Source organism: Chondrus crispus, genomic scaffold (genome assembly GCF_000350225.1).
Source record: "Chondrus crispus Stackhouse genomic scaffold, scaffold_19, whole genome shotgun sequence".
Classification (NCBI taxonomy): domain Eukaryota; phylum Rhodophyta; class Florideophyceae; order Gigartinales; family Gigartinaceae; genus Chondrus; species Chondrus crispus.
Genome location: NW_005179080.1, coordinates 520,155 through 545,323, shown reverse-complemented (window position 1 = coordinate 545,323; position 25,169 = coordinate 520,155). Strand labels below are relative to the sequence as shown.

Genomic DNA, 25,169 nt, shown 5'->3' with positions numbered 1-25,169 from the left:
GCTCCCATGCAATCGACGTGGCGCGCGCGGGCGGCGGGGCACGCGCGGGCGGCGGCAGCGCGACGTTCGGGGCGTGCGGACGCGGCGGCTGCGGCGGCTGCGGCGGCAGCATCGGGGGAGGGACCATGCCCAGCATGATCTGACCGTGCAGGATGGCGTGGGCCAGGCGCGGGTTGGCGAGCAGCAGGTCGCGCAGGTCGGCGCGGTTCTGCAGGACGGCCTTCTTGAGGTGGAGCATGGCGGCGTGGATCTCGGCGGGGGTCATGGCGGCCATGGACGGGTTGGCGGAGGCGAGCGGGGCCGGGATGGCTGGGTTCGCGGGGGCCTTGGACGGCGGGGCGGGGGATTTGGCGTGGGGGTCCGGGGCGAGGGAGAGGCCGTTTGCGGCGGCGGCTTGCTTGTCCGAGTCGGTTAGGTCGACGCGCAGCGGGCGGCCGTTGAGCTGCGTGCCGTTTAGGTTGCGGCGGGCAGACATGGCGGTCTCTTTGTCTTCGTACTCGCAGAAGCCGAAGCCCTTGGCGCGGCCGGTGTCGTGGTCGTACATGAGGCGGAAGGAGACGACGTTGCCGACTTCGGAGAAGACCTCCTTGAGCTGGTCTTCGGTGGTGTCATAGGAGATGTTGCCGACGAAGACGGTGGTGCCGGGGGGGCGACCCATTGCGGCGGAGGTGGAGGTGGCGGGGGTGGGGGAATGGGTGAAGGAGAACGGGTCGGATCAATGCGGGTGAACGAACGCGGGCGGGGGGGGATGCGTGGCGAGGACTACAGAGAGTGAAAGATATAACAGGGCGACAATATCGTGGCCACGTGGCAAAAAACGAAACGTGAAAACGTATTACACGGGAACACGTGTGGAAAGCTAATAGTACAATCAAGTTGTGTTACGTTCTCTCTAGACTGTCTATTGGACCGTTGCCTTCATATGCGGACACTATTCGGGCCATTTTATTCTTGACTTGCGCTTCCTCAACAAGAAAGAAAAAGGTACCCCAACCCCACCACTGTACTTGACTTGTGACTAAGGGACAGAAAGAACTTTGTGAGGATTGCACGTTGTTCCCTGGTCGTTTTTAGATATGTCTGGAAAAGAAGCCTTTTAAAACCACCTTAAAACCGCATGTAATAACTTCAAAACCAAAAACGCCAGCTTAAACAGCAACTATGTACTCCATCTGCGATACGTTCTTAATCTTTCTGCGTACTCAAAGCTGCTCTCCCGGTGTTTTGCAAGATGTTATGTATTGCCGAAAACCAGTGCGTTAAGGAAATAGTGTGCAAGATGGATTTTTAATTTTTTAATTTAATTTGTATATCTAGAGTACTTTTTGCGACCCGAACGGGATACGGCAGGGGCAGATGTGGCCCAATGGTAACGCGCAAAATATCGGGGCGGCTCGACACGTGTCAGGCGGGACAAGGAGTGGGCCGGACACGGCAGCGGATCAAAGGCACCTCGGACTGTCGCATACCTGGCCTGACCGGGCCCCTGACCTACAGTTTTGAATCTCACACCGTTGCCCGCCCTCTTGCACCCGCGCCCAAATCCCTTCGTCCTATCACCTCAACGCCCTTCTCCGTCACCCCCACTCCGCCCCCCTCCCCTTCCGCTTACCGCGACCCATCTCCCCCGCCCCTTCCGCCACATTTCGCCGCTCTGCCTTCTACACTCAATCCTTTCCCTTCCCCCCCCTACGCACACAACCTCCCCACTACGCTTCCCTCAAACCATGGCGCCCAAAAAATCCGCAGAGTCGAAGAAGGAGGCCGCCAACAAGGACAAGGACACCCCTTCCACCTCAGATAAGCCGAAATCTTCCGATCCCAAGAAAATTATTTCCCGCTCCTCGCGCGCGGGTCTGCAGTTTCCCGTTGGCCGTATTCACCGCCATCTCAAGAACCGCGTCAGCCGCCAAGAGCGCGTGGGCGCCACGGCCGCAGTCTACTCGGCCGCCATCCTAGAATACCTCACCGCAGAAGTCCTCGAGCTGGCGGGCAACGCCTGCAAAGACCTTAAAGTGAAGCGCGTCACCCCGAGGCATCTACAGCTCGCCATCCGCGGAGATGAGGAGCTCGATTGCCTCGTGCAAGCCACCATCGCAGGCGGTGGTGTTATCCCCTACATTCACAAGAGCTTGACCTACAAAAAGCCCGGCGCCAAAAGCTCCCAGCTGGAATAAGATGCTCCTCCGACCTCGCTCCTCTCCTTCTCTCATGTCTACTTTCCCACTGTCAACAGGGACACCATCCATTCCCTGCCATATTTCACATTTCTTGATCGCTCAAAGCACCCTCCGATCACATTGTCCGCTCAGATCCTGCGTCTTCCTTTGAGTTCTCAACCTCACAGCCTGATAAGTGTTCGGTTACATGTCCTCTGCCTCCCGCTATCTGCCTTGCACGCTATCTGCCTTGCACGCCCATGTCCATCACATCACGAGGGCTACATTCTACTTGTGCCAGAGTACCATGCGGCAACATCCCGCCTTGGCCACGGTCATGACTTTCCGACCCACTATCGTTGCCCGACGTCATGTTGCCCGTGAAACCAAGCCTTGCTTCCGGTCAAACGCACAAGAGACAGATAGTAAAGCCCGATCAACCTCCATCATCCTCTCGTTGACCAGTTCTGTTTTTTTTGTCGTCACCCTTTCAGTGCGGTAGCAAAGTCTCGACACTTTTGCGACGAGCTTCAATATCTTCCTTGGATAGCATCTTATCTTCTCCCATTTCTCTCGACTTTGTAGCCATTTCAACCCACGCCTGAGCCTGCTTAATACCTTCCAGCCGTGTCGCTTCATGTTGCAGAAAGGCGTCGACAAAGAGAACATGATTGCTTTGGTCAACGCTTAGGCCCTCGGCTGGTGCACGTGGCGCACGATACGGGAACACCAGCGGCATCGTCATCGTGGTACACCGATGCTCAAACTGAGAAAATTTTTCTCGCGTGTTGACTCCTTCCCAGTCCATCTCAGCCCTTACCTTATCAAGCTGCGTGTCATACAACGACTTAAACGCAGCCGGTTTGTTCTCCCGAACGCTACTTGTTGCATCATTGTAGCTGCTTGAATGCCCTTCCAGCAGGTCTGAGATAGCGTCCTTGGTGGCCGTGAGTCGCATCTCCGCGACTCCACTATTCCGTGCATCCGCACCCGACGGCGGATTCTTGTTTTGCCCTTCAAGCTCGAACACAACCGAAACAAAAGGGAACATCAATTGCAGCTGAAATACATTTGAAGACTTGTTCAGTTCCGGCTGTGCTAAAACCTTGTTCGTATCCAGAAGCAGACAGCGGAACGGCCCATTCTCATCCATCTGCAATGCCAAACGTAACGTTCCATCAAAAACTGAAATGGCAGCCGGAAAGCTCCAAGCCTTCTTCTGGTGTGCCGCTCGCGGCGAGAAGGCCAAGCGATGCTCCCGGGCGACGCGGAAGACAGCGACGCCATCAAGACGATCGGCCGAGCCCGCGACCTCTTCGGTAGAATGCGAGGCGTGCTTCCGGCACGCCGTGCACATGAGCACGTCTGGAGACTGGGTGTCACCGGGTGTCGGGTGGGCGTCGGCGGCCCAGCAGAGCGTCGACAGGAATTTCTCAAACGGTAAACCCTTCACAGGTTCCAATGTCCTTGCGGTGGTCTTAGGGGTGGGAGGACTCGACATGCCGAGAGCAAAACCCGAACGAGGACGCTCCAGGTGGTCATCAGCGATGTTGGTTGCATTCTCGCAACTGCCGTGGCGTTGAAGGGAAAGAGGCTTCGGCGCACATGTGAGGCGCGAATCTAATTTCCTTCCTCCCCGTGCCTTGAGCACCAATGTTGCCGCCCCCCCAAAAAAGTATCTCAATTTCACGCTCCACGCTTCCTCGCTCTTGTCATACTGTTTGGTTTCACGATAGAGCCCTGCAGCGCTTTCTCCCTTCCGTTGTCACGTCATGGAGCCAAGATCGTCAGACTCTCTCCACACTTGTGAGAACAAGTGCGCGCGTGTGTAGACGACGATGCTGTCAGGGGCCGAGAAGACGTACATCGAGGCCGGTGCCGCGCAGGGAATCCGAGCCGATGGTCGGGGGCTGCTTGATTTGCGACCGGTGACGCTGGAAACCAGCCTGCTACCGACAGCCTCCGGGTCCGCGCGAGTCCGCATCGGCGGCGTCACAGACATCCTCGTCGGCGTCAAGGCGGAGGTCGTCGAGCCGCACGTCAATGCCCCAGATGAGGGCCTCATGTCGTTTGCGGTCGAATGCAGCAGCCTAGCCTCGCCGGACTTTGTCGGCCGCGGCGGCGCCGATCTGAACGCGGAGCTCAGCCAGCTGCTCACGCGCCTGTACGCCTCGTCCGCGACGCGCGAGCTCCGCAGAGGGCTCGCGCTCATTCCGGGCAGGAAGTGCTGGGTTCTGCATGTCGACGCCTTGGTCCTGGATTCGGGAGGCAATTTGTACGGGGCATTGTCACTGGCTGTGCGTGCCGCGCTTAGGGTTGTTACGCTGCCGAGAGTGGTCATCATCCCGGGCGAGGCCGATGATGATGACGAGATCGAGGTCAACGAGGAGGTGTTTGAGAGGCTCAGCAGATCGGAGGATGCGCCTGTCGCCGTGACTTTGTCGGCGGTTGGCGGTCGCGGCATTTATATCGCCGATTCGACGTCTGAGGAAGAGGCTTGTGCGAAGGCCGCCATCACTATGGGCGTCAACTTGGCTGGCCGCGCCTGTGGCGCTGTGTCGGGCGGTACAGGGGGTGTGGATATGGATACGCTCAAGAGTATGTTGAAAGATGCTGTACGGGTGGGCGGCGATATCCTCAAGACGACCGATAGTTTTTTGCAAGATGATATTGCGAGAATGGAATCAGGTGAAGAAGTTGAGCCTGTTGGGTTTTTCTCATGACAGCATAATTCAGATTGGCAATGTCATTTGGAAACAAGTTGGAAAGTGAAATTGTTTATATTGGGACAGGAGCAAACGAACGCCTATGCTGGTGGTGCCACTGGGCGTTTTCTGACGTTCATTACCCCATGCTCAGTCACAGAGAGTGACTTGCGCTCTGGTCTGAAGATTAATGACGTAATCATGCGACGTTATTTTTCTTCGGCACGGAATTTGTCCCTCTGCAACATTTGCAACTTGTACATAAATATACTTGGCTGACTTTTGACACTAGCAAAGTGTAGTGCGGCGGCCCCATAGTCGCCTTCAGTGACCTTCAGAAAGCCACAAAGAAGTTCCCCTTCATCGCGGCGATAAACCAAAGCTCGATACACGTATCCTGAGTGTCAGAGCCCTCCATCTACTGTTCTCAATGGCGGCCGTTGCCTTCTTATCTTCCATACTCAAGTCGCTTCTGTATTTGCCACGCGTACATAGCATCACTCCTCAAACAGAAAAGTGCCTACAGGCCAGCCGCCATGTTACTCTTGCCCTAGACCAAGCACGACGCTCATACTGAATGTGCCCGGCGCATCTAAGAACATGATGTCTAGAACCACACATGCAAGGCCCAATAGGCGGGAGTGTGTGCTGTGTGGCTTGATTTGGAGGCAGAATTTTAGGATCCAGCACACGCTGTCTAAGAGCATTGCTGGGCGTCGAAGTGCTCGAATAGGACGGACCCCCTTCCCAAATAAAAGGGTTTTGAAACGGCACCCGAGCCCAGGAGCCAACGCCTGGTCCAGCGAATCTTCACGAGCTTCAGGCGCTCTTGTAGAGTGCCACCCATGGTCAAGACGGTTAAGGGCTGGCTCCCGAGATTGGTATGTTACGTGAGCGGCTTCCTTCTCATCCCCTCGCGTGCCCAACTGTCGCTTCACAGCGCACGACCATGATGATGCGATTTGAAACACGACCGCTTGCGTCGCGATCTCCTGCACCGTATTCTGACAAAATTTCACTCCAAACTGTCTCTCGCGATCCGAATGGTGCGCCGCACCCCGCCGTAGTTTCAAGCAATCCAGCTCTTTATCTACAGAATGGTCAAGCGCGTACGTCGCATAGTGAGCGGCCAGACCCAAGTTGCAAGAATATGCGGCGAGGGAGGCTCGGCCAACGGTCAGGCCGTTGTGCATTCTGCTGCCATGACAATTGCGCTGTGGAAGGAGTGGGCAACTTCAAAGAAGCTGCACCAGCTCTTCGTTGATCGCGCGCAGGACCCGGCCATGGACATTAATGACACCGCCGACCAAATCTGCGGAACTAAGAAAATATCCGACACGCCGGTCGTGTAAGTATAAAAGGCGTTCTCCATGCGTTTTTGCGGGGAACACTACATGATACCCTGCCTGTGCGTATACAGCGAGCCATGACGCTGTGCTAACCCCAAAACCCGATTACATACGTCCCTCGGAAATTGCGCAGAACTGAAAACCTGAAAAGGTGCTTGGGAAACATCAAAGTCGTGAACAAGTTCATTGTCTCGGTGCAAGCGCATTCGTCGAAAAGCTTTGACAAAGACAACGCGGAGCACGAAAGTAAGCTGGAGGAACTCTGGGAGCTGTTGCGACCCGGGACGAAGCGGGAAGGCGGGCGTTACTCAAAGGAGTGGGGCCGAATAGGATTCCAGCAGTCAGACCCCGCGAGCGACTTCCGAGGTGGGGGAATGCTAGGCCTTGACCAGCTGCTTTACTTTGCACGCACGCGAACATCGGTTGCGCGGCGCATGATCTCGGAGCCGTCGACGGAGACGAAGCGGTATCCATGGGCGTGCGTGGGCATCAACCTGACGATGGAGGCGAAGCGGATTCTGGAGGAACGGATGCTGGATGGGCAGTTGTATGGCATTTCAAACATGAGAGCGATGGTGATTTTTAATGAGCTGTATGCGAATATGTTTGAGATTCTGCACGCACGGTGGATTGCGGCTAAGCCTGAAAATGTGCTTGCGTTTCCGCCGGTTTTGAAGGAGGCTCTCGAGGCTATTAATAGGGAGGTGGCGGAGACGGGCTCCCTCGTTCCGCCAGGGACGAGTGCGTGAGAGATTAGACCAGGGCCGCAGATAGAAAGGTTTTAAATGGAGGAACGAACGTGTTGCGACTTGAATGGCGCTCGATGCGGGGTGGGTCCTGTTTCCGTTGAGTTGCAATCTGTGAGAATGAGGGGCGAGAGTACAGCGTCGACTCTGCGAGTGTTGAGGTAGGCCCCGTAGTATGGGCACGTATACTGTTATAGTATGGGGAACCTAGATGCTCAGTATTGGCCTAGATGGTGTGCTAGTATACAAGTTTTGTACGTTTCTGAGTGTAGCACCGCTCAAAGTTGTCAGTTTAAGTAGGAGCAAGGGTGTTTCTATAAAGGTCTATGAGGAGGAGAATGAATTGCCTGTGAGTACAAGAGATGAGCACTTTTGGCGGGTGCACAAGTTACTCGGGTCCCTCGTGCGAGCGAAGCCTCCCATGCAGCCCTGCAGTCATATTCCACAAGACAGTCTGTCCTCCAAATCAAAGTCCATAGGGAGAGTACACGTGGACACGTCGCAAGCAGTCCGACACTTTCGCGCCAAAATGCACCAAAACAAACAGAAACCGCGGGAACGTCCCACCATGCACTCCCAGTCATCTCCATGCCCTACTTGACCACTCCCACTGACCACCTGCCCTCCCGTTCCCTACCTCCTCCCCGACCCCGATATCTTCCGTCTCCGTGAATCCAACTGCTCCTCCCACAACCCTCCAATTCCTTCCTTCTTCTTCCTTCTTCACCAGCAGCCTCTCCACAATGTTCGAAGCACGTCTCCCGCAAAGCGCAACCCTCAAAAAGCTCCTCGACTCTGTCAAGGATCTCATCGCTCAGACTAACTTTGACTGCTCCAACGATGGCATCAGCCTTCAGGTAAGCCCGCACCGCCGCACCGTACTCGCCTTGCCACCCGTCTCCAACGCCTCACCTGACCCTGTCTAACATCTGCCCCTTCGCGCCTACCCCCACAGGCGATGGACGAAGCCCACGTCTGCCTCGCCACCATGACCCTGCGCTCGCAGGCCTTCGACTTGTACAGATGCGACAAGCCGCTCTCCATGGGCATCAACCTCACCTCCTTCAGCAAGATCCTCAAGTGCGCCGGCAACGACGACTCGGTCAAAATCGTCGCCGACGACGAGGGCGCCGACTGCGCCGAGTTCATCTTCGAAAACAAGAGCGCCGACCGCGTCGCACATTTCGAGCTCAAGCTCATGGACATCGACTCGGAACACATGAGTGTCCCGGACGATGGTGACTACCAGGCCATCATTAACTTACCGTCACAGGAGTATCGCCGCATCTTTTCGGATCTCTCTATCATTGGAGACACCATTTCAATCGAGGTATCTAAGACATCGGCTTGCTTTTCAGTGGAAGGCGATATCGGCCAGGGCTCGCTTAATATTCAGCAGAGTGATTCCGCTGATGATAAGAGTGCTATCACCATCAATGTCAAGGAGCCCGTTAAGATGACTTTCCCGGGAAGATATCTCAACATGTTTACAAAGGCTGTCCCGATTTCCGACTCTGTCACGCTCTGTATTCAAGATGGCCATCCCCTCGCCATTGAGTTTGCTCTCCCAGAAGAAGCTGGGTTTGTCCGATACTTCCTGGCTCCTAAGATTGATCAAGACGACGACGACGAAGATGGAGAAGCAAAGTCTGACGAAGCAATCGATGCCGATGAGGAAGAATAGACACTTTCTTCCTTTGTTTCACTCACAGTCATAGAGTTGTTATCCCGATGCCTTTCCTTGAAGGCTGCTCAAGCCCAGGGCTTTTCGTTGGTGCCGTGCGCATCTTTCATGTATAAATGTTACGTCGTTAAAAGAGAACAAAACATACCTCACGCCTGTTGTTTTTTGACATCGCCGCAGCTACGACCTTGCAATACTCTAGCAAGTAGATTAGCCTCCCGAAGGTCATCCGTCACGAACTGATGTTTTGACTCTCCTTCACTGCCTCTACGCAGCTTCTCGCAGACGCACTCGCTCGCCGTTGAGAAGCGTCGTAAGGCGTGAGCCAAGATCAGATTATGTTTATCTTGTTAAAACCGATACTGTTCGCGTTCGCAAGAAAGAGTCCCTGATTGAGATATTTGCTTTCCTTTCCGTATCTCCATACATCTGCAGAAACAAGTATGTTCAAAATCCTGCCCATCATTCGCAATACAAAGGCGAATCTAACACTTAAATAGTACATAAAATACAAATCAGAGGTTCTGTTTGAGCTTGCCATTCGTCAAGTCGGCCAAGTCCTTATTTGTATACCCGTTTGTGCAAATCCAGGGGAGTCTCGGACTTGGGCATTCCATCTTCATGGGCTCTCGTTATAAGCCAAGCCCCAGTCAATTCAGCGCCAGAAAGGGAGGAAGTTTCTACTCGGAGGGTCATCAACTGCCACCTTTGTATCCAGCAATGAATATGTCATCGCGGACGGAAACGGGTTCTGGCGTGCGATACACTTCGAAGATTTCATCCGGTAATGCCACTGGAGACGGTAGTAGCTTCTTATTTAAGAAAGAGTCTGCGATACGAATCGGCTCTGGAGACGCATGCAAAACGATTTCGACGCGTCGAGTGTTCACATTAACGTCGTGAGCTTCGACATCCTTGGAGACCAGTAACCGGTTCGAAAACAGAAGCCTCAGTTTGCCATGCAGTCTTTCGCGACGGGCAGGAAGACGTCCCGTAGGCCGATTATTGGAGTGCGAAGTCCAGTGTTGCATTGATGTAGAAATGACAGCGGATTGAACCGGGAGGACACAAAGCATAAAAACGCCATAGAAAAATGCAACTGTTGAGGAAAACATGCTAAGAAAAGGAAGAATCACGAGGATGCGGTATCAGAGCAGATCAGACCAACCAAGGAATGAACGAAAGACGGACTGGAAACTCCAAGAGGGCGATGGCTCGATGTGCAGATTTTCACAAAAGCGATGAGGTTGAAGAATGGGAAGTATTCGGTTCTGAGGATTAGCGAACAGAAAGGCCTTCGCCTGTGTGAAGTCGTAGCGCTATTTAAGCAGCACAGAGCTAAGGCGGAAAAAGCATGAATCCGGTCGTTTCGACGGGACGACGGCACAACCAGCCCGCACGAGAGTGAGGCGGTTTGGGGCAGTGCAAGAAGGGTAAACCTGTAGGATGGAGAAGGAAACGAATGCGGAAAAAGGAGAACGAAGGGATAGATTATAGATTATAGATTATTGGGGGGTAGTATCAGACACGCACGATACCAAGGCGAGTGAGCCGAACGGGTGGTGCTTTGAAACCGTGTGGTCATAGTCTTCCAGAAGAATGGACGTGCTTCGAAAAACAAGTGCTCGGATTTTCGCCCCCAGGCTATAAAGTTGTGCCGTAACGGAAAAGCAGGGAGTTATGCGATGCAGGTCGAGAGGATAGTGCATATATGACTTGCGAATGATGAGAAAATATGTGTATCAAGTCGATGTCCTCGGGTGGTGGATTTATAAGCTCTCCATGCTCAAAGGATAACCCCTCAAAGGAAGGGTGACAGGTATGCGGAGTTATGATGGCTGACTTGCAAATTGTGTGATGAGTACATGTGCAAGGATAAATGAGATCGTGCTGAAGAGGGCCCTCGGTGCCAAACGGAGTGTGATCATGCAAAAGTAGGATGTCGGATACCGGAAGTCGGATGGGTGTGTTGCTGTGGTCTAGAGAACTGAGATGCAAGTCCATTTGCTTTGGACTACACCTGAGCCCTGAGCACTGGGTCGATTGCATGACGTCGTGCTGTAACGACTTGATCCTGGTGATGCGCCGTGCCAGAAGACTCCCGTGACACGAGTCCTGTGACATGTCAGGTGCATCGCTGTAGACCAAACGGTCCCTGTATCCTCCGGATTACGGTACAGCGCTGTCAAAATTTAATTAGTTAATTCCGAGAAAGGCAATACCCTGAAGGGTACCTTCGATGGTAACATTACCTGTTCTGTCGCCTACAAGACGCTCTTCGCCTGCCCATTTCTGCAACATATGATTTTGGGGGATTTTGGCGGGTGATTGCTAGCGACGCTAATACTCCTACAGTATGCAGCTGCTCATTTATCCTTGAGATAATTTTGCGTTTAGGGGGGCGATCAGGTGCATTTTGGTGGCGTCAATTGCTCTTTTTTGCTCATGACCAACCCACCTACAGTAGCTGTAATTTCTATTGTGAAATTTTAGTCATATCCGTTACAGAAATCCTTGTGCGTAAACCCTAAAATTACTTCTGACTGGGAGGAAGAAGTAATTTTACTTCTTCCTCCTGGAAGGAGGACCCTCCAAGGCTTGGAGGGCCGACGGGAGGGGGACACCGGGTTCTCCCTGGTTGTCGGGGGACACCGACAGAAAAAAACGTTCACCAACATTTATCGCTGTACGATAAATAACCTCCTCTACTCTCACTGTACTACTACACATACATCGGAGTGTCCACAATCACTCACACCCACAGCCCTTCATTTTGTGAGTTTTATAATTACTTTTGTGGTGTGAATCTGAACGTTTCGGTTTTCGCCGTGATGATGCATATTCCGTGGTGCAGTGTGACCTTGAGAGAGCCGAACAGCAATGTGTTGTAAATATATTCTCTCTTCAAACTTTCTGCCTCATCACACAGACTCCCACAACAAACCCGTACAACTATTTCATCACCTGCAGGGGGGTTCCAGGAATAGCCAATATTTGAAACAGTTCGTCGTGATGTCAAATGCTCCTTCACTGCTTTTGAAAGCAAAGCTTTAAAGCATCAACGGGGAGCTAGAGTTGCTGCGCCTCCTCCTCCACCTTCTAGGAACATTACATAGTCTCAACGGTGATCCCCATCATTATAAAGATTTTTGAGCAAATCTTTATCCCGGCAATCACATCCGTTTTGACATTGCTTATGCTAGCCAGAATCACACCCCTCTCGCTTTGCCGCGCTTGAGTATACGCTGGAGTTCCTCACTTTCATTTACACACACATCACACGTGTTCTTATAGTAGTCAAGGCTATTCAAAGGCAAAGCTGCAACATATTGACAACACTTCACGAGAAAGTCGCACACCACGCCCGTACGTATCGCCGCTCTCAACTTGGCACAGAAGAACCTTTTCGCAAAGAACACCAGCGACTAATGTGTCTTGCATTTGAGCCATTCGAGCCGGGACAAACCGGTACCCTCGCTTTGCTCGCGTACTGTCACCGCCATAGCTGAACCGTGCAGATACGTCCTTTCTTTACTTCAAAATACAACCCCTAGCCCCCTAGTTTGTTCTATCCCGCCTCCCTCTCCGATTCCTTCTGTCATCATCGCCACGATACCCACCAGAATAGCCTTGTGGGCGATCGCAATTCTGGGCAAGGACGCTTCCTCTGATGAGAAGGTTCTTTGTGCTGTCCACGACCTGTTCGTATACGCTCGGTACGGTAACGCCCATAATGACTTGATTTGCCTGACTATCGATCTTCGCATCCAGGCGAGCATGTCGGATCAGGTTGACAACCCACTTCTCAGCATCGTACTGAACCATGTTGAGCTTGCTAGCGAGCATACCAATATCAATGACCTGATGGATTCGGCAGTATGTCTCAAAGATGGTCCGACGAGCATCCTCCAAAAAGTCATCGAGCATTTTATACAGAAAGTAGTCCCGCTTGAGGGTGTCTTCGCACTTTTGGAGCATATCCTGCGCTCCCTCGAAATCAAAATTGACGTACAGACATTGCACAAACTCGGTGATGGGATCGGAATACGCGTACGACTCTTGCTGAATGACCTTGACAAGGTCCTTCATAACATTTCTCCGTCGCTTGTTCGTGATGACGGCAGTGGTAAGATAGCGAAGAATATGCGGGCAATTAGTTTGAATAGTATTAAGGTACTTATCGCTGAGTAGGAAGTCGGTGATACCATTTCTGCCGTCTGGGTGATTGAAGAACACGAAAAGGCTCCAATGGATGAGCCAGGTGCGCTGCTGCAGCTGTTGAAGTGGGTTAAGTAGGACAGAGCGTCCGCTGGAATCGATAGCTTCTTTGAGCATGTTCATATCCTCAAGCGCGGCATCCCATTTCTCCGTGCAAATATCAGCCGCAAACTTGCCCCAAAGCGCGAAAAACTCGCGTTCCGGATTATTGCCATTAGCGAGAGTGCGATATGCCCACATGAGGGCCGCAGTATCCTCGTAGCTTCCGCAGTCGAATCGAAACTTGCCGAGCTCGTAGATGGCGTCCAAAACCTCTGGCGGCACGTCATGCTGAGTGGTGAGATGCTCCATGGTGAACGAGTTGGTCTCCGAGAGCTCCTGCATGAGTTGGTCATCCTGGATGATGGCAAGGAGTGGGCTAGCATCGTCCTCGAGTGCGTGAAGAACCAGGATGACCTGATCCCTGCGGTTCTCGAGCTCGACCGGTGCGGGGGTTCCGTACAACTCAACGTGGGTTTCCATGGCGTAGTCAACCATTCCCGTGTTGGAGAGCAGGTCAATCTTTGCTTTCACGACGTCCTCTTTGTTGTAGCTTCCTTCGACATCTGGATGCTGGATGAGGAAGTCGAGCAATGGAATCACCTGGTGGCGATCCAGAAATTCGGACATCTTTCGGGTAAGGTCGAACTCCATGGTGTTGCCTTTTTGTCGCAGAGGCTGATACGGTGGAGGTTTCTTTAGTTTGCGCAGGCGCCTATGGAGTGTGAATTGAGACGATGGGACGAAGAACAATGAAGACGACGGCTTTCTTCCTACCGAGACGATGCCCGTCGGCGCCCGTCTAGAATATTTTCAAAAAAGACGATTCTGCCACACTCTCTTTTTATGGAAAATTAGGGTGACCGGACCAGTACAGTAGGTGAGTAGGTCTTGCCATTTCGGCTTTGATCCAGATCGTGTTTTGCCAATGTTTTCAACCTTCTCATAACACTATTTGTTTCCGCAGCCATCTCGCTCTGCTACAGTACTGTACGAGCCAAGCGCAACGCCACGCTCAAAAACGCGCTGCCTCTTGTCTAACGCCTCTTGTCAAGCAACTCTTGGGGAAGTGATCCTGGGCATACGAACGGGACACCTTGCATCTTCTTCTTCTCAACCCAAGTGCTCTTTTGCGAAAAGCCGACTGTACGGCAGGAACAATCCTTCCCAATAGTCGAACACCCCCGCGCATGCGCATTTGACATACCCTACAACCCGCACCCATATGGCTACGACGGTTGCCTCAGCGGCGACGACCGCAGCGCGCGCCGCCCCAGAGATAGCGAGCCAAGCCGCTGCAAGACTGAAGCCTGCGCACTGGGTGTGCAACATGCCGACGAGATCGATAGCGCAGGTTCTTCTTCGGCAAGACAACCTGATCATGGACCACGGCGCTCTCTACCAGGAGACGGACCGGCTCGGTCTGCTGCGAAGCCACCGCCATTTCAAGCATTGCTTGCGCATGCTCAAGATTCAGAAGAGGGTCCTCATCGTGTGCAAGGGGCCGGAGAAGCCGGGCAGCGCGAAGAGGGCTTTTTCTGTCAAGCTCACCCGGAGAGGTCAACGCATCTATCAGTATTATAGTGGGATGCCGGACAAGACCGACAAGGACGGCGATGGTGAACGAGGGTTGAAGGATGCGCTTGACTAGCGAGAGGGACATGCAACTAATCAGTCGAAGGTGTGGCGAATGGGATCGGATGGTGGGAGAGGTGGTCCTAACCCTGATACTGCTAGCAAAACTGATGCTCTCAATGCCAGTCTCCGTCTCGCAGTGATCTAGTCGCTGTCGTTACTCTCGACTTCAAGGCAGAGCGCAGCTGGTGCAAGCTTGAGAACGTCACGAATCTATGTGTTGTCGCTCGCGATGGGCTTCTAGCAGTAACGGTACTTCAGTACTAGTTCATGATGAGCCCACCTCCACCGGGCAAACAGAATGGCGAGCGCATTAGGATCTGACTGCCGAAACTAAATGGACCTGTAAATTATGAATGCGTCTTCCTCTTGCTGGGAGATTTCTTGATACCACGAGGCCGGAAATCATGTTTTCCATCAGATAGTTGATCAGGAACGCTGTTGCCTTATCTTGTGTTAGCTGATATCAAGCCTCCGTGGTAGATAGTGACCGCGACGGCTGTTTTCACATGGTCGCCAAAGGAGAGCTGTCGAGGTAATCGTAACCCGGAACGCACTTCGTCGCATGTACTTTCACCCACTTTCCCAACCTTCGATCCTTCACGCCTAGACCTGATAGGCGTTTCATGCCTTCGAATGCATCTGGAACAAGAGTGGTTTGTTCACGTAACATATAAGCTCATTCATAGTTTAATATTAACATTAACATTTGTATTATACATTTCTTACGTTTTTCTCGAGTATGATAATCGGTCATTTACCTGCGACGCCGATTCTGAAAAATTTTACGCCACCGCCGCTGCAGCCTCAAGCAGACGGTCCTTGTTTGCAACCCTCTGACCGGACACATTTTCGCAGTGGGCTTGTATCTTGTACTCTGCGGCTTCTTGAAAGCACACAGCGATGGCAAAGAAGTCAAAGCGTGTGAGGACAACCCCAGCGAAGAAGGAAGGAGCTGGAACACCGGCTAAAAAAGGAAAAGATGAACAAAAGTCATGTGAGACCCAACCTGTGAGATCTTCGCGAAAAACAGCTCGCAAGGAAAAAGTGCGCAACGGAAGTGATGATGTATTGAAAGGATTGGGCGAGAATGAGGCTGAAGACAACGCGGTCGATAAGGAACTCAAAGAGGGTGGTGAAGAGGAAGACATAGTGATGAAAGAGAGCGGAGATGGCGCGGATGATGAGGTCAACTTTGCGGAACTTGTCGGCGTTGGAGAACACTCAGATGAAAGCGATGAAGAAGGGACCATGGAAGTGCTGGCCCTTTCCCGACTGCCTGGTCAGGTGGTAAGCGAATTACGGAACGATGAGCCTGCACTGGAGAAGAAGCTTGCAGATATCGCTATCTTTGCGTCTGCAAACCGGAGAAAGGATGAGTCCCGGTTCTGGGAGTCGCTCACAGTTACAATGCCGTTGGAAGGGACGCTTCCGGATAGTCTTGCTCTTGATGATTTGAAGAGGGAACAACGCTTCGCAGAGCTCGCCACAGCTGCGGTGCATATCGGGTTGGACAATCTGCGGGGACAAAAGAAGAAATTCCGGCGGCCTACTGATTACTTTGCACAGATGGTGAAGACTGATACGCAGATGGGCAAGGTGAAGGCGAAGATTCTACATCACAAGGAGAGGATTGAGTCAGCAGAAAAGCGAAGAAACAATCGCGATATTGCCAAGAACAAGAAGAAGTTGCGTTCATCGCAACTGCAAAAGGAGCAGGAAAAGAAGCGGAAGGCGAAAGAAGAGATTCAGGCATTCAGCCGGTTGCGCAAAGAGCGTCTCAAACAGCGAGCAGGTGCTGGTGTGACAGAAGGCGATGGAGATGTCGATGATGACTTCCCTATCGAGTTGCTAAATGTTGAGCAGCTTGACGACAAGAACACATTCCAATCACACGCAGATATTTCGTCTGGGAAGAAGAAAGCGTGGAGCGGGAAGAATGACAAATTTAACAAGCCGAAGCCCACTAACGGCGCTCGGGCGGGACAAGGCAATGAGGTGCAAAGTGGTAAACTTGGAACAGCAAATGGAATACGGAAGCCAAGAGGAGGAAAGAAACGTGTTGGGCGCAGTCGTCGTAAAGCTGCGGCAAAATAGTTGTATTGCAGGCCTGTCTCAAGATAAATGGGATATGTATGCAATCGGGATAGAAGAGGCTAATCTATACTGCCATCATCGTGCCATGCCGTACCGATTCTGTCGTCCGGGTAGCTTATGACCCCCGTAAAAGGTTTTGATCAATATGCGTCTCTGAGAGCAGAGTTTTTTTCTGCGTGAAAGTTTTCTTTCTTCCAATGCTACCGTAATTAGCATAGAGACTTGATCATGCTAAACCCTGTCGTGCTAGGGTTTAGCCCCTGCACTAAAGACTCATCGTGACTCTATTGGAATAAAAGTAAAGCTTCAGGCCCTGACTACTTGTGGGTTTCCTTCAGTGAATGCGCATCTATACGTTCTATTGTAGAAGCCTGGAGGATTCATTTGTGTCTCTTTTGTGATTGCACCCACCACACGTACTCAGACGTCTGTCGGGTTGAGAGTATCTCAACTCCCCCCAGATCTTTCGTGCCATTAATAGCTTCAGTCCAGGATTATCAGTTACTAAGTATTATCCCAGTTACGCTGCGAGTTTTCACCAAGAGCAGATATGCGTTCATGCCTACTCTTTGCAGATTGCATCTCACGAAACTCGAAACTCGTCAGAATAAACAGAGCATCACAGCTGCCCCATTTTCGAGTTGCTCGCCCTACTATGTCGTATAGATGGGGAAACGGATAGGAATTTATGACTTGTTTGTAATTCTGTCTGCATGCACTGTCATGGGCATTCTTGAGGGGACCAGTCCTACCCAGGAAGCATGTTGAAGAAATGCCATGCGGAGAAGCGAATATGACATTTACGGTGGCGGCATATTTTAACGCTCGATTTACTCAACCTTTATTTAATTAAGAGCTCGATTTGTTTCTCTGACTCCAAAACCTCAACCCGGATTGGGGCTGAAGTATTCCCGCGGAAACCAGGAGATTAGGGATCTCAACCCCTCCTGCGCCGAAGGATGGCCGCAAGTGTTCTAGCATTTGGATTGTCCACAACAACTCGACTAACACGGGGCTTTGGTCGGACACTCTCTGGATCTCACAAGAGGTCAGTGCAAAAACGGGTTCGATTTCTTTGTAGCACAACATCAAATGACAAGAAGCGGGTTGTTTTCCTTGGTACACCGCCCGTCGCGGCCCGAGCTCTGAAGACAATAAACATCGCTGCGTTGAAGCCAGACTCGTCCTTTTCAATAATAGGGGTTGTTACCCAACCACCAGCTCTAGTTGGGAGAAAACGGGTACTGACAAATTCTCCGGTGCACACGCTGGCGGAGGAACTCTCCATCTCAACGATAATGACGCCAGCGAGTGCGAAGGATCCCGGCTTTTTGGATCAACTACGCAGTCTGGCGCCAGATCTCTGTATCACGGCCGCCTACGGCAATTTCCTCCCGAAAGCCTTTCTAGACATTCCACCTTTTGGCACGCTGAACATCCATCCAAGCCTTCTCCCCGAATTCCGTGGTGCTGCGCCCGTCCCACGTGCTCTCGAAGCCGGGGTGCAAACCACGGGGGTCTCAATATTGTTGACGATCCTCAAAATGGATGCCGGGCCCGTGCTCGCGCAACGCATACGCGAATTGAAGGGCGACGAACAAGGCCCGGAATTACTCGAAGAGCTTTTCGCCTCCGGTTGCGAAGCTTTGCTTGACGTGTTGCCGAGCGTGTGGGATGGTACAGCTCAGCATATTGCGCAGGACCACGATGCGGCGACGCATGCGGCGAAGCTTTCGAAGGACGAGGCGCGGTTGAGCTTCACTGAAAACGCATGCATCATTCACAACAAGGTGCGGGGGTTTGCGGGGTGGCCGGGGACGTGGGGGGATTTCGTGCTCCGGGGCACGGATGGAGAGCGGCAGGAAGTGCGGCTGAAGGTGCTTGAGACCGTGGTGCTGCGACAGGAGGGAGGGATGTGCCTGGGTGTGCATGATGTCTCTTTCGATGAGGACAATAATTGCCTCGCCGTCACGTGCGACGACGGGAGCAAGATTGGGGTGCTCCAGGTGCAGCCGCCGGGGAAGAAGGGCATGGATGCCCGCAGCTTCTGGAACGGGCTCCGAGGCAAGAGTGTCGGGCGGAAACGGGTACCTCATTGAAGCGTGGATGCATGTGTTGTCAGGCCTACCGGCTTCGGGTAGGACAGACTATACGACAGGGAACGGAGGGAGACGACATAAAACTTTGATCTAACATCGTAAATGCACAAGCAAGTGGTAGTTGAGTGACAGGAATCTCACACAGCTCGCCCATCCTGCGAAGGGGACGGGCGTTTTAATATAGGAATCAAATAGTCACGAGGTAGACGACCAAGATGGAGGTTATCCTGGCGGTGGCGGTGGGGGAAAGTCGCGTGCCGGTGGAGGTGGTGGCGGGGGTGGCAAATCCGGGCCCTTGTGGATTGCCGGCGGCGGCGGTGGCGGAGGGTAGTTGTCTGCACCATAGCGCTGGTCAGGCGGGGCAGCGTGCGGGTCGTTTGCCATGTACATTCGCGGTGGGTACTGGTGCGGCGCTCCACGCCCCTGTCCATAAGCCGGAGGCGATCGCACAGGGCGGTATGGAGGGGCGCCGTACGGAGGCGGGTTGGCATATGGTGGCGGAGCGGGATGATGCACGTACGGTGGGGCATAGGGGTCATGCGGCATTGGCGGATGACCCGGCGGGGCCGGGCGGAGGTCTGCAGGTGGCGGCGGCGGGGCCGGGCGGGTAGCAAAGGCGCCTGGCAGAAGCCACGGAGGGGTGGGGCGTTGTGTCGGGTGGCGGCGGTCGTGTGGTGCGGTGGGAGCGTCGGAGTTCGGCTGGGACGGTGGTTTCGGCGAGGTTGGGTCGACGCCGTTGAGCTCTGCCATAAATGCGACGTAGTCCGCGTCCAAGTTGGCGTCATCGGGCGGCTTGGGGCCCTTTTTCGGGCAGTCGGGCGTGGGGTGGGAGCTCTCGCCGCAGATGGCGCAGGCGATTCGGCCGGAGGCGCGATCAAAGGCGCCGCGCGCGGCGGGGGACCGGAAGTCGCGGTCTTGGTCGCGCAGCGTGCCGTTGAGCTGTGCGAGCTCGCGCAGCTGGGCCTGCTTGTGGTCGTTTGCGTCGTCCGGGCGCGGCTGCAGGATGTCCATGATCTTGATCTTGCATTGGGCGATACGGTCCTTCGCGTCCATGCCCTCCGCAGTGATGATGACGTGCAGCTGCTCGCTGTCCTCCGGCTGCGACGGCCCGCGCGCGCGGCCGTCCTTCACGCTGCCCTTGCCGCGAATAGCGACCTTGCAGTTGTAGTCCTTCTCCAGGCGCTTCTGGGTGTTCCCCCTCGGACCGAGGATGCGGCCGATGAAGTTGAGCGTGCCCTCCTTCTCCTTCGGAATGAACAGCTTGTCCGAAAACTTGAGGGCGCGCATGCCGTGCGGCGGGCGGAAGGTCGGGTCCAGCTGGCCCAGGCGGGCGCACAGCTTGAAGCGCTCCATCTCCAGCTTGTCCAGCGCGCGGTCGTAGCGGGTGTTGACGCGCTTCCCGCGCGCGTCATAGCGCGGCTCGGGTGACGGCGAGCGGCACAGCTCGTCGACCGGGATGGCGTTCGTGGCGATCGTGCTCGTGATGCGATCTAGACGCGCCTGCAGCTCGCGGCGCTCCTTGACGCGCTCATCCACAGGCTCCCAGCGCGAGCGCCGCGGGCGCTTGCGCTCGCGCGGCGCGGACATTTTGGGGGTGGGGGGTGGGGGGTTTGGTTGATCGGCTGCGGCGTGGGAGGGTGCGGATGTGAGAGAGGGCGGGACGCTGTGAGACGGTGCGCCGGTGGAGCGAGGCCGGGCCTATCCAATGTCCAATGACGGGGAGGAGTAAGACGAGCCGTGTGGACACGTGTTCGACACGTGTTCGACACGTGTGCGATCCCTAGAGCCGTGTTTACAGTACTGTAAGAGAGCTGCACGCCGCCTCTCCGGCTGCGCCACTTGGCACCCGCCGGATGGCGCGCCGCATCATGCGCTGATCACCGCTTCGCCTGCCTCTATCGCCCCCTCGAGATCTTTAGCCATCAGATGTTTATAACCATCGGGATCTTTTGGCTCAAGAGCCATCAACATCGGTCTTTACGCACAAAGGCTAGCCTGCCAACCGCCCTCCTCCTCCTTCTCCTCGCCACTCGCCGATCCTGCCATGATTCCCGTCATGGCCTTCGTCCCCGCCGCGCCTGCCGCGCTGCCGCGCACCTCCTACGGGGGGAGCCGCACCTCGTGCTCTGCCCGCGCGTCGTCGTTCACCTCGCGGGGCGCGTTCGCCGGCGCGCGCGCGCGGCCGTCGCGCGCGGCGCGTCAAGTCGTGCGCGCGGCCGTGGACAACGGGCTCGCGGCGGCCGCCGCCGCGGCCGCGCCGAAGCGCGTGCTGGTACTGGGCGGCGACGGCTTCTGCGGCTGGCCGACCAGCCTGTACCTGAGCGAGCTCGGGCACGACGTCATCGTCGTGGACAACCTGTCGCGCCGTAAGATCGACTTGGAGCTCGAGTGCGAGAGCCTCACCCCCATCCAGAGCATGACGGAGCGCCTCGGCGCCTGGCAATCCGTGTCAGGCAGGGATGTTAGATTTGTCTACTTGGACGTCGCCCATGAATACGATCGCTTGCTGGACCTGATCATTAGGGAGAAGCCGGATGCCATCGTGCACTTTGCGGAGCAGAGGGCAGCGCCCTATTCCATGAAGGGGTCTAGGCAGAAGAGGTATACGGTGGATAATAATGTCGGTGGCACGCATAACTTGCTTGCGGCTATTGTCGAGTCTGGGCTTGATATTCATGTCGTTCATTTGGGCACTATGGGCGTGTATGGGTACGGTACTTCGGGTGGTGAGATTCCAGAGGGCTATATCAACGTCGTCCTGCCTGGAGGGCGCCAATCTCGCATTCTGCACCCGTCGTATCCGGGCTCGGTGTATCATGCCACAAAATGTCTCGATCAGATTCTCTTCCAGTTTTACCAGAAGAATGACTCACTGCGGATCACCGACTTGCATCAAGGCATTGTGTGGGGAACGAACACCGCCCAAACCCGCAAGGACGAGAGGTTGATCAATCGCTTTGATTACGACTCGGACTATGGCACCGTCTTGAATCGCTTCCTCATGCAGGCCGCCTTGGGCGTCCCGCTCACCGTCTACGGCACGGGCGGCCAGACAAGAGCTTTTATTCACATCCAGGACACCGCCAAGTGCATCAGTCTCGCCATTGCCAACCCACCTGAGCCGGGCGCGCAGGTCGAGATCTTCAATCAAGTCGCAGAGACGCACCGCGTCAGGGATCTCGCAAACCTCATCTCCGAGAAGACGGGATGCGAAGTCAAAAACATCACTAACCCGCGCAACGAGTCTGCCGAGAATGAGTTGGATGTCGCTAACCGCAAGTTTAGAAGTCTTGGGCTTAATCCCACCACGCTTGAGGTCGGCTTGCTGGATGAGGTCGTCTCCATTGCCGACAAGTACAAGGAGCGCTGCGACAAGTCGAAGATCCTTCCAAACTCGTTTTGGAACAAGACGCGTCGTCGCGAGTGCGAGGAGTTTGGTTTGAGCTCTTTTGATGTCGGCGCGTATTCTGTAGCGGAGGAGGATGCCATGCTGTATAGTTTGAGTAAGGGAGACGTGGCGACCATGGAAAAGCTGCGTGCCGTCCTCAAAGGATCCTAGGTGCCATTAAAACACCTCTCAAGTATATGCAGAATCCCTGTCTCAAGGTGTTTGGTACCCTTTTACCTTGAATGAATGTTCCCGCAGTGATCCTCTTTGCTGACCGCGACATTTCGAATCGCGTCTCGCACTAAAGGGTAACGAAGAAAGAGTGGTGATTTATAAAATTTTGCCAAAAACTTATACGGTGTATGTGTACCACAGTTAAAACAAGGAGTCGCGCAACGCGTCGTCCAGCCATTTTACCCGAACCGTGCTGTCTAGCATGAGCAGCTCTCCGCATACGAAGACCCCTGCCCGCTCGCGGACGGTTGAATGTTGCCCGCGGCGCTATCCGAGGTGCAAAGTTGTGGAGTTTCCAAGATCTTCCGCAACAGTTCCTCAAAGGTCTGCTGCACGCCGGAGGCGGTCTTCGCGCTGGACTCGACAAAAAGAGTGCTCTGCTGGCGTGCAAACGCCAGGCCCTCTTCCCGGGACACCTGGCGGTCCTCGATGTCGACCTTGTTCCCCACCACCATCTTCACGGCCGCGCTCCTTGTACTGTACATCGAGACCTCCTTCAGCCATACGTCCTTGAGCGCCTCGAACGTCTCCCGTTTTGACACGTCGTAAACCAGTATCACGCCATGTGCGCCTCGCTGAGGGTGTCGGGAAAGGGAATATCGGGCGCGACGTGGAAATCAAGTCTGAGACGCGTTGTTAGTTGCTGGGGGTGGCCGCGAGCGTGGTGGACTTAGGCATCTTCGCGTGCGGTGTCACGTACATAGTAGGCGCTTGTGAGCGTTCGAAATCGCTCTTGCCCAGCTCTACAGACGCGGCGAGCAGAAGCGGTAGCGATCGAATAGAGAGAGAGAGAGAGAGGGGGGAGTTAGAATCAGTTTCCACTGGTGTATCGCATGTAAGATGGGGGCGAGGATGGGGGCGGGGATGGGGATGGGGATGGGGAGACGTACGTATCCCAGATGGTCATCTTGACCCTGCGATTGTCGACCTTCATCGCCTTGACCTTAAAGTCGACGCCGATAGTGGGCTGCATAGCCTCGAAGACGTCGTCGGTAAACCTGAGCAGGATGCTGGACTTGCCGACGCCGCTGTCGCCGACGAGCAGGATCTTGAAGGTTTCGTCGAACTCCATGTCGACCGAGGCGCGGCGGTGCGCTGCGTGCTGGGGGAGGTGCTGGGGGAGGTGCTGGGGGAGGTGCTGGGGGAGGTGAGGGGGGTGCTGGGGGCGGGTGCGGGTGCGACGGGGAGATGGGCGCGTGCCTCCAACGTTGCCGGTGGCACAGTCGCCTCCAATGACAGCAGCGTCAAGAGTCGGAGTCGACTTTTTCTTTTTTGCCGTCCGTTGAATTTCTTCCTTTTTCCGTTTCCGTTCCCGATCCTCACTGGCCCACTTGCCGCTCCCCCGATCGCCGTCACATTCGCCGCCAAATTCTTCATTTGGGATCCTTCCCCCCCCCGGCCCCACCCTGCGCCCCCCCCCTACCCCCGCCCGTCATGGCGGACGACGATGGCTCGGCAGACGATGACGGCTTCCAAGTCAGCGCCATCACGGCCTCCGATGGCACGCGCTCCAAGCCAAAGGCCGCCCCGCCGAAGTCCGCCGACCTGTTCGGCGTGAGCGCCTACGCCGCGTCGGGCTCGGACTCGGGCTCGGACTCGGGCTCGGACTCGGGCTCGGACTCGGACTCGGACTCTGCCCCCTCCTCCTTCTCCGGCGCGGAAGCGGAGGGCGTGAAGCCAGCCAGCCTGCGATCAGGGACCGGCGCCGGTGGCGCCGCGCCGCCTAAGCCGCCCAAGCGGCGGCGCGTGACCTTTTCGGAGCCGACACCCAAGGGCGGGCGCGGGCCGCGTGCTGACGGCGCGGCGTCCGCGGAAGCGTCGGGCGCGGAGGAGGCCGAGCTGGAGGCCGCGCTGGCGGCATTTGAGGCGGAGGTGGGCGCGGCGGAGGAGGACGTGGACGAGCGCGACGTCGACCTCGCGGAGGCCGAGGACGCGCGCGAGGAGGCGTTGCAGGAGCGCCTGCGCGAGCGCGTGCGCGGCTTGCGCGACAGGCTGGCCAAGGGCGGCCGCCGCGGGCGCGTCGGGCTGCGCATGGGCGGGGAGGAGATTGCCATTCGGGTCGGGAGAAGGAGAAGAGGCACGCAGGGTGTGGAGAGCAGCGGCAGTGAGGGTGCGCCCGAGGTGGACTTGGTGCGCGACTGGACGCAGTTTACGTGAGAGGAGGGGGAGGCTCGTGTCTCGAACAAAACGGAAAATCCGACGCGTCTCGCTCCCACGGCCGTCGGTGGGCGACGCTCTATATTAGTACAAGGATGAGTGGGCGGTCGAGGTGGCGGTGGCGGCGTCACGCGCGGACCCACCAGCCGCCCGGCAAGCGTTCATAGTTTTCCCAGATGACCTTTTCGCGGAAGTGTGCAACGAGCGGGGCGGCGTCTCCAGCACAAGCAATTGGGACCGTCACCGAATCGAGGCGCTCCAGCGCGTCAATCTCGAACGCGGCCCGCGGCATCTGGACGGCCACTGTGCACACGGCGAAGTCATCCCTGGAGAGGCGGAGCTGCGCGGCGGGGTCGACGGCGACCAGCTCCGTTTGTTCGGACCTACACACGGCCACCTGGCGCAGCGTAGCGTCATAGCCGCTGCCGTCGTCGGCTCGCGACGCGTCATGCCGCGCGCGCACGGGGATGCCCGCGCAGCCCGTGAGCGCGAGGGCCATGGCGCGCACGGTCACGGCGAGCGCGGGCTGTGCGGCGACGTTCTGCAGCACGACGCGCAGCGTGATGGCGCCGGCGACGAGCGTGCAGTCGTCCGTGGAGGCGACGGTGACCCACGCGAGCGCGGCGTGCGGGTGGCGCGGCAGGTGCAGCGCGCCGCGG

The 25,169-nt window shown here is 55.4% G+C and overlaps 13 protein-coding genes; 7 read left to right on the top strand and 6 right to left on the bottom strand.

Moving 5' to 3' along the window:
- Nucleotides 1–658, bottom strand: part of CHC_T00010038001 (RNA recognition motif-containing protein) — an 813-nt gene extending 155 nt beyond the window's left edge. Inside the window, exon 1 of the mRNA XM_005715175.1 lies at nt 1–658. This exon is cut by the window's left edge and continues 155 nt beyond it. Coding sequence (XP_005715232.1) covers nt 1–658 — 658 coding nt within the window.
- Nucleotides 659–1,727: 1,069 nt separating this feature from the next.
- CHC_T00008850001 (histone H2A.Z variant) lies at nt 1,728–2,608 on the top strand. XM_005715174.1 is given in 2 exon segments: nt 1,728–2,177; nt 2,178–2,608. 1 exon segment carries the CDS (start codon nt 1,728–1,730, stop codon nt 2,175–2,177), a length of 450 nt encoding a protein of 149 aa, XP_005715231.1. The 3' UTR covers nt 2,178–2,608.
- Nucleotides 2,609–2,649: 41 nt separating this feature from the next.
- On the bottom strand, nt 2,650–2,967 carry CHC_T00003459001 (hypothetical protein). Its single transcript, XM_005715173.1, has one exon. The coding sequence runs from the start codon at nt 2,965–2,967 to the stop codon at nt 2,650–2,652; it is 318 nt and encodes a 105-aa protein (XP_005715230.1).
- A 1,030-nt stretch (nt 2,968–3,997) lies between these two features.
- Nucleotides 3,998–5,152, top strand: CHC_T00003458001 (hypothetical protein). XM_005715172.1 is given in 2 exon segments: nt 3,998–4,882; nt 4,883–5,152. 1 exon segment carries the CDS (start codon nt 3,998–4,000, stop codon nt 4,880–4,882), a length of 885 nt encoding a protein of 294 aa, XP_005715229.1. The 3' UTR covers nt 4,883–5,152.
- A 515-nt stretch (nt 5,153–5,667) lies between these two features.
- Nucleotides 5,668–7,296, top strand: CHC_T00003457001 (hypothetical protein). XM_005715171.1 is given in 5 exon segments: nt 5,668–5,709; nt 5,710–5,745; nt 5,932–6,212; nt 6,347–6,962; nt 6,963–7,296. The coding sequence occupies 3 exon segments, from the start codon at nt 5,710–5,712 to the stop codon at nt 6,960–6,962; spliced, it is 933 nt and encodes a 310-aa protein (XP_005715228.1). The 5' UTR covers nt 5,668–5,709; the 3' UTR covers nt 6,963–7,296.
- A 279-nt stretch (nt 7,297–7,575) lies between these two features.
- Nucleotides 7,576–8,793, top strand: CHC_T00010302001 (proliferating cellular nuclear antigen, PCNA). XM_005715170.1 is given in 4 exon segments: nt 7,576; nt 7,577–7,816; nt 7,915–8,643; nt 8,644–8,793. Coding segments are annotated over 2 exon segments (969 nt in total), but the record flags the coding sequence as incomplete, so codon positions are not given.
- A 3,408-nt stretch (nt 8,794–12,201) lies between these two features.
- On the bottom strand, nt 12,202–13,554 carry CHC_T00009464001 (Translation initiation factor eIF3, subunit E). Its single transcript, XM_005715169.1, has one exon. The coding sequence runs from the start codon at nt 13,552–13,554 to the stop codon at nt 12,202–12,204; it is 1,353 nt and encodes a 450-aa protein (XP_005715226.1).
- A 1,766-nt stretch (nt 13,555–15,320) lies between these two features.
- CHC_T00003455001 (hypothetical protein) lies at nt 15,321–15,686 on the bottom strand. The gene has a single exon (XM_005715168.1). It carries the CDS (start codon nt 15,684–15,686, stop codon nt 15,321–15,323), a length of 366 nt encoding a protein of 121 aa, XP_005715225.1.
- A 4-nt stretch (nt 15,687–15,690) lies between these two features.
- Nucleotides 15,691–16,943, top strand: CHC_T00003454001 (hypothetical protein). XM_005715167.1 is given in 2 exon segments: nt 15,691–16,632; nt 16,633–16,943. The coding sequence occupies 1 exon segment, from the start codon at nt 15,691–15,693 to the stop codon at nt 16,630–16,632; it is 942 nt and encodes a 313-aa protein (XP_005715224.1). The 3' UTR covers nt 16,633–16,943.
- A 648-nt stretch (nt 16,944–17,591) lies between these two features.
- CHC_T00003453001 (hypothetical protein) lies at nt 17,592–18,731 on the top strand. Its single transcript, XM_005715166.1, has one exon. The coding sequence runs from the start codon at nt 17,592–17,594 to the stop codon at nt 18,729–18,731; it is 1,140 nt and encodes a 379-aa protein (XP_005715223.1).
- A 222-nt stretch (nt 18,732–18,953) lies between these two features.
- On the bottom strand, nt 18,954–20,318 carry CHC_T00010331001 (splicing factor SF1, predicted). Its single transcript, XM_005715165.1, has one exon. The coding sequence runs from the start codon at nt 20,316–20,318 to the stop codon at nt 18,954–18,956; it is 1,365 nt and encodes a 454-aa protein (XP_005715222.1).
- A 457-nt stretch (nt 20,319–20,775) lies between these two features.
- CHC_T00009188001 (UDP-sulfoquinovose synthase, chloroplastic, SQD1) lies at nt 20,776–22,290 on the top strand. The gene has a single exon (XM_005715164.1). The coding sequence runs from the start codon at nt 20,776–20,778 to the stop codon at nt 22,288–22,290; it is 1,515 nt and encodes a 504-aa protein (XP_005715221.1).
- Nucleotides 22,291–22,292: 2 nt separating this feature from the next.
- CHC_T00009081001 (Rab family GTPase) lies at nt 22,293–23,474 on the bottom strand. XM_005715163.1 is given in 5 exon segments: nt 22,293–22,550; nt 22,551–22,928; nt 23,054–23,096; nt 23,244–23,425; nt 23,426–23,474. The coding sequence occupies 3 exon segments, from the start codon at nt 23,423–23,425 to the stop codon at nt 22,551–22,553; spliced, it is 603 nt and encodes a 200-aa protein (XP_005715220.1). The 5' UTR covers nt 23,426–23,474; the 3' UTR covers nt 22,293–22,550.
- Between the last annotated feature and the right edge of the window lie 1,695 nt (nt 23,475–25,169).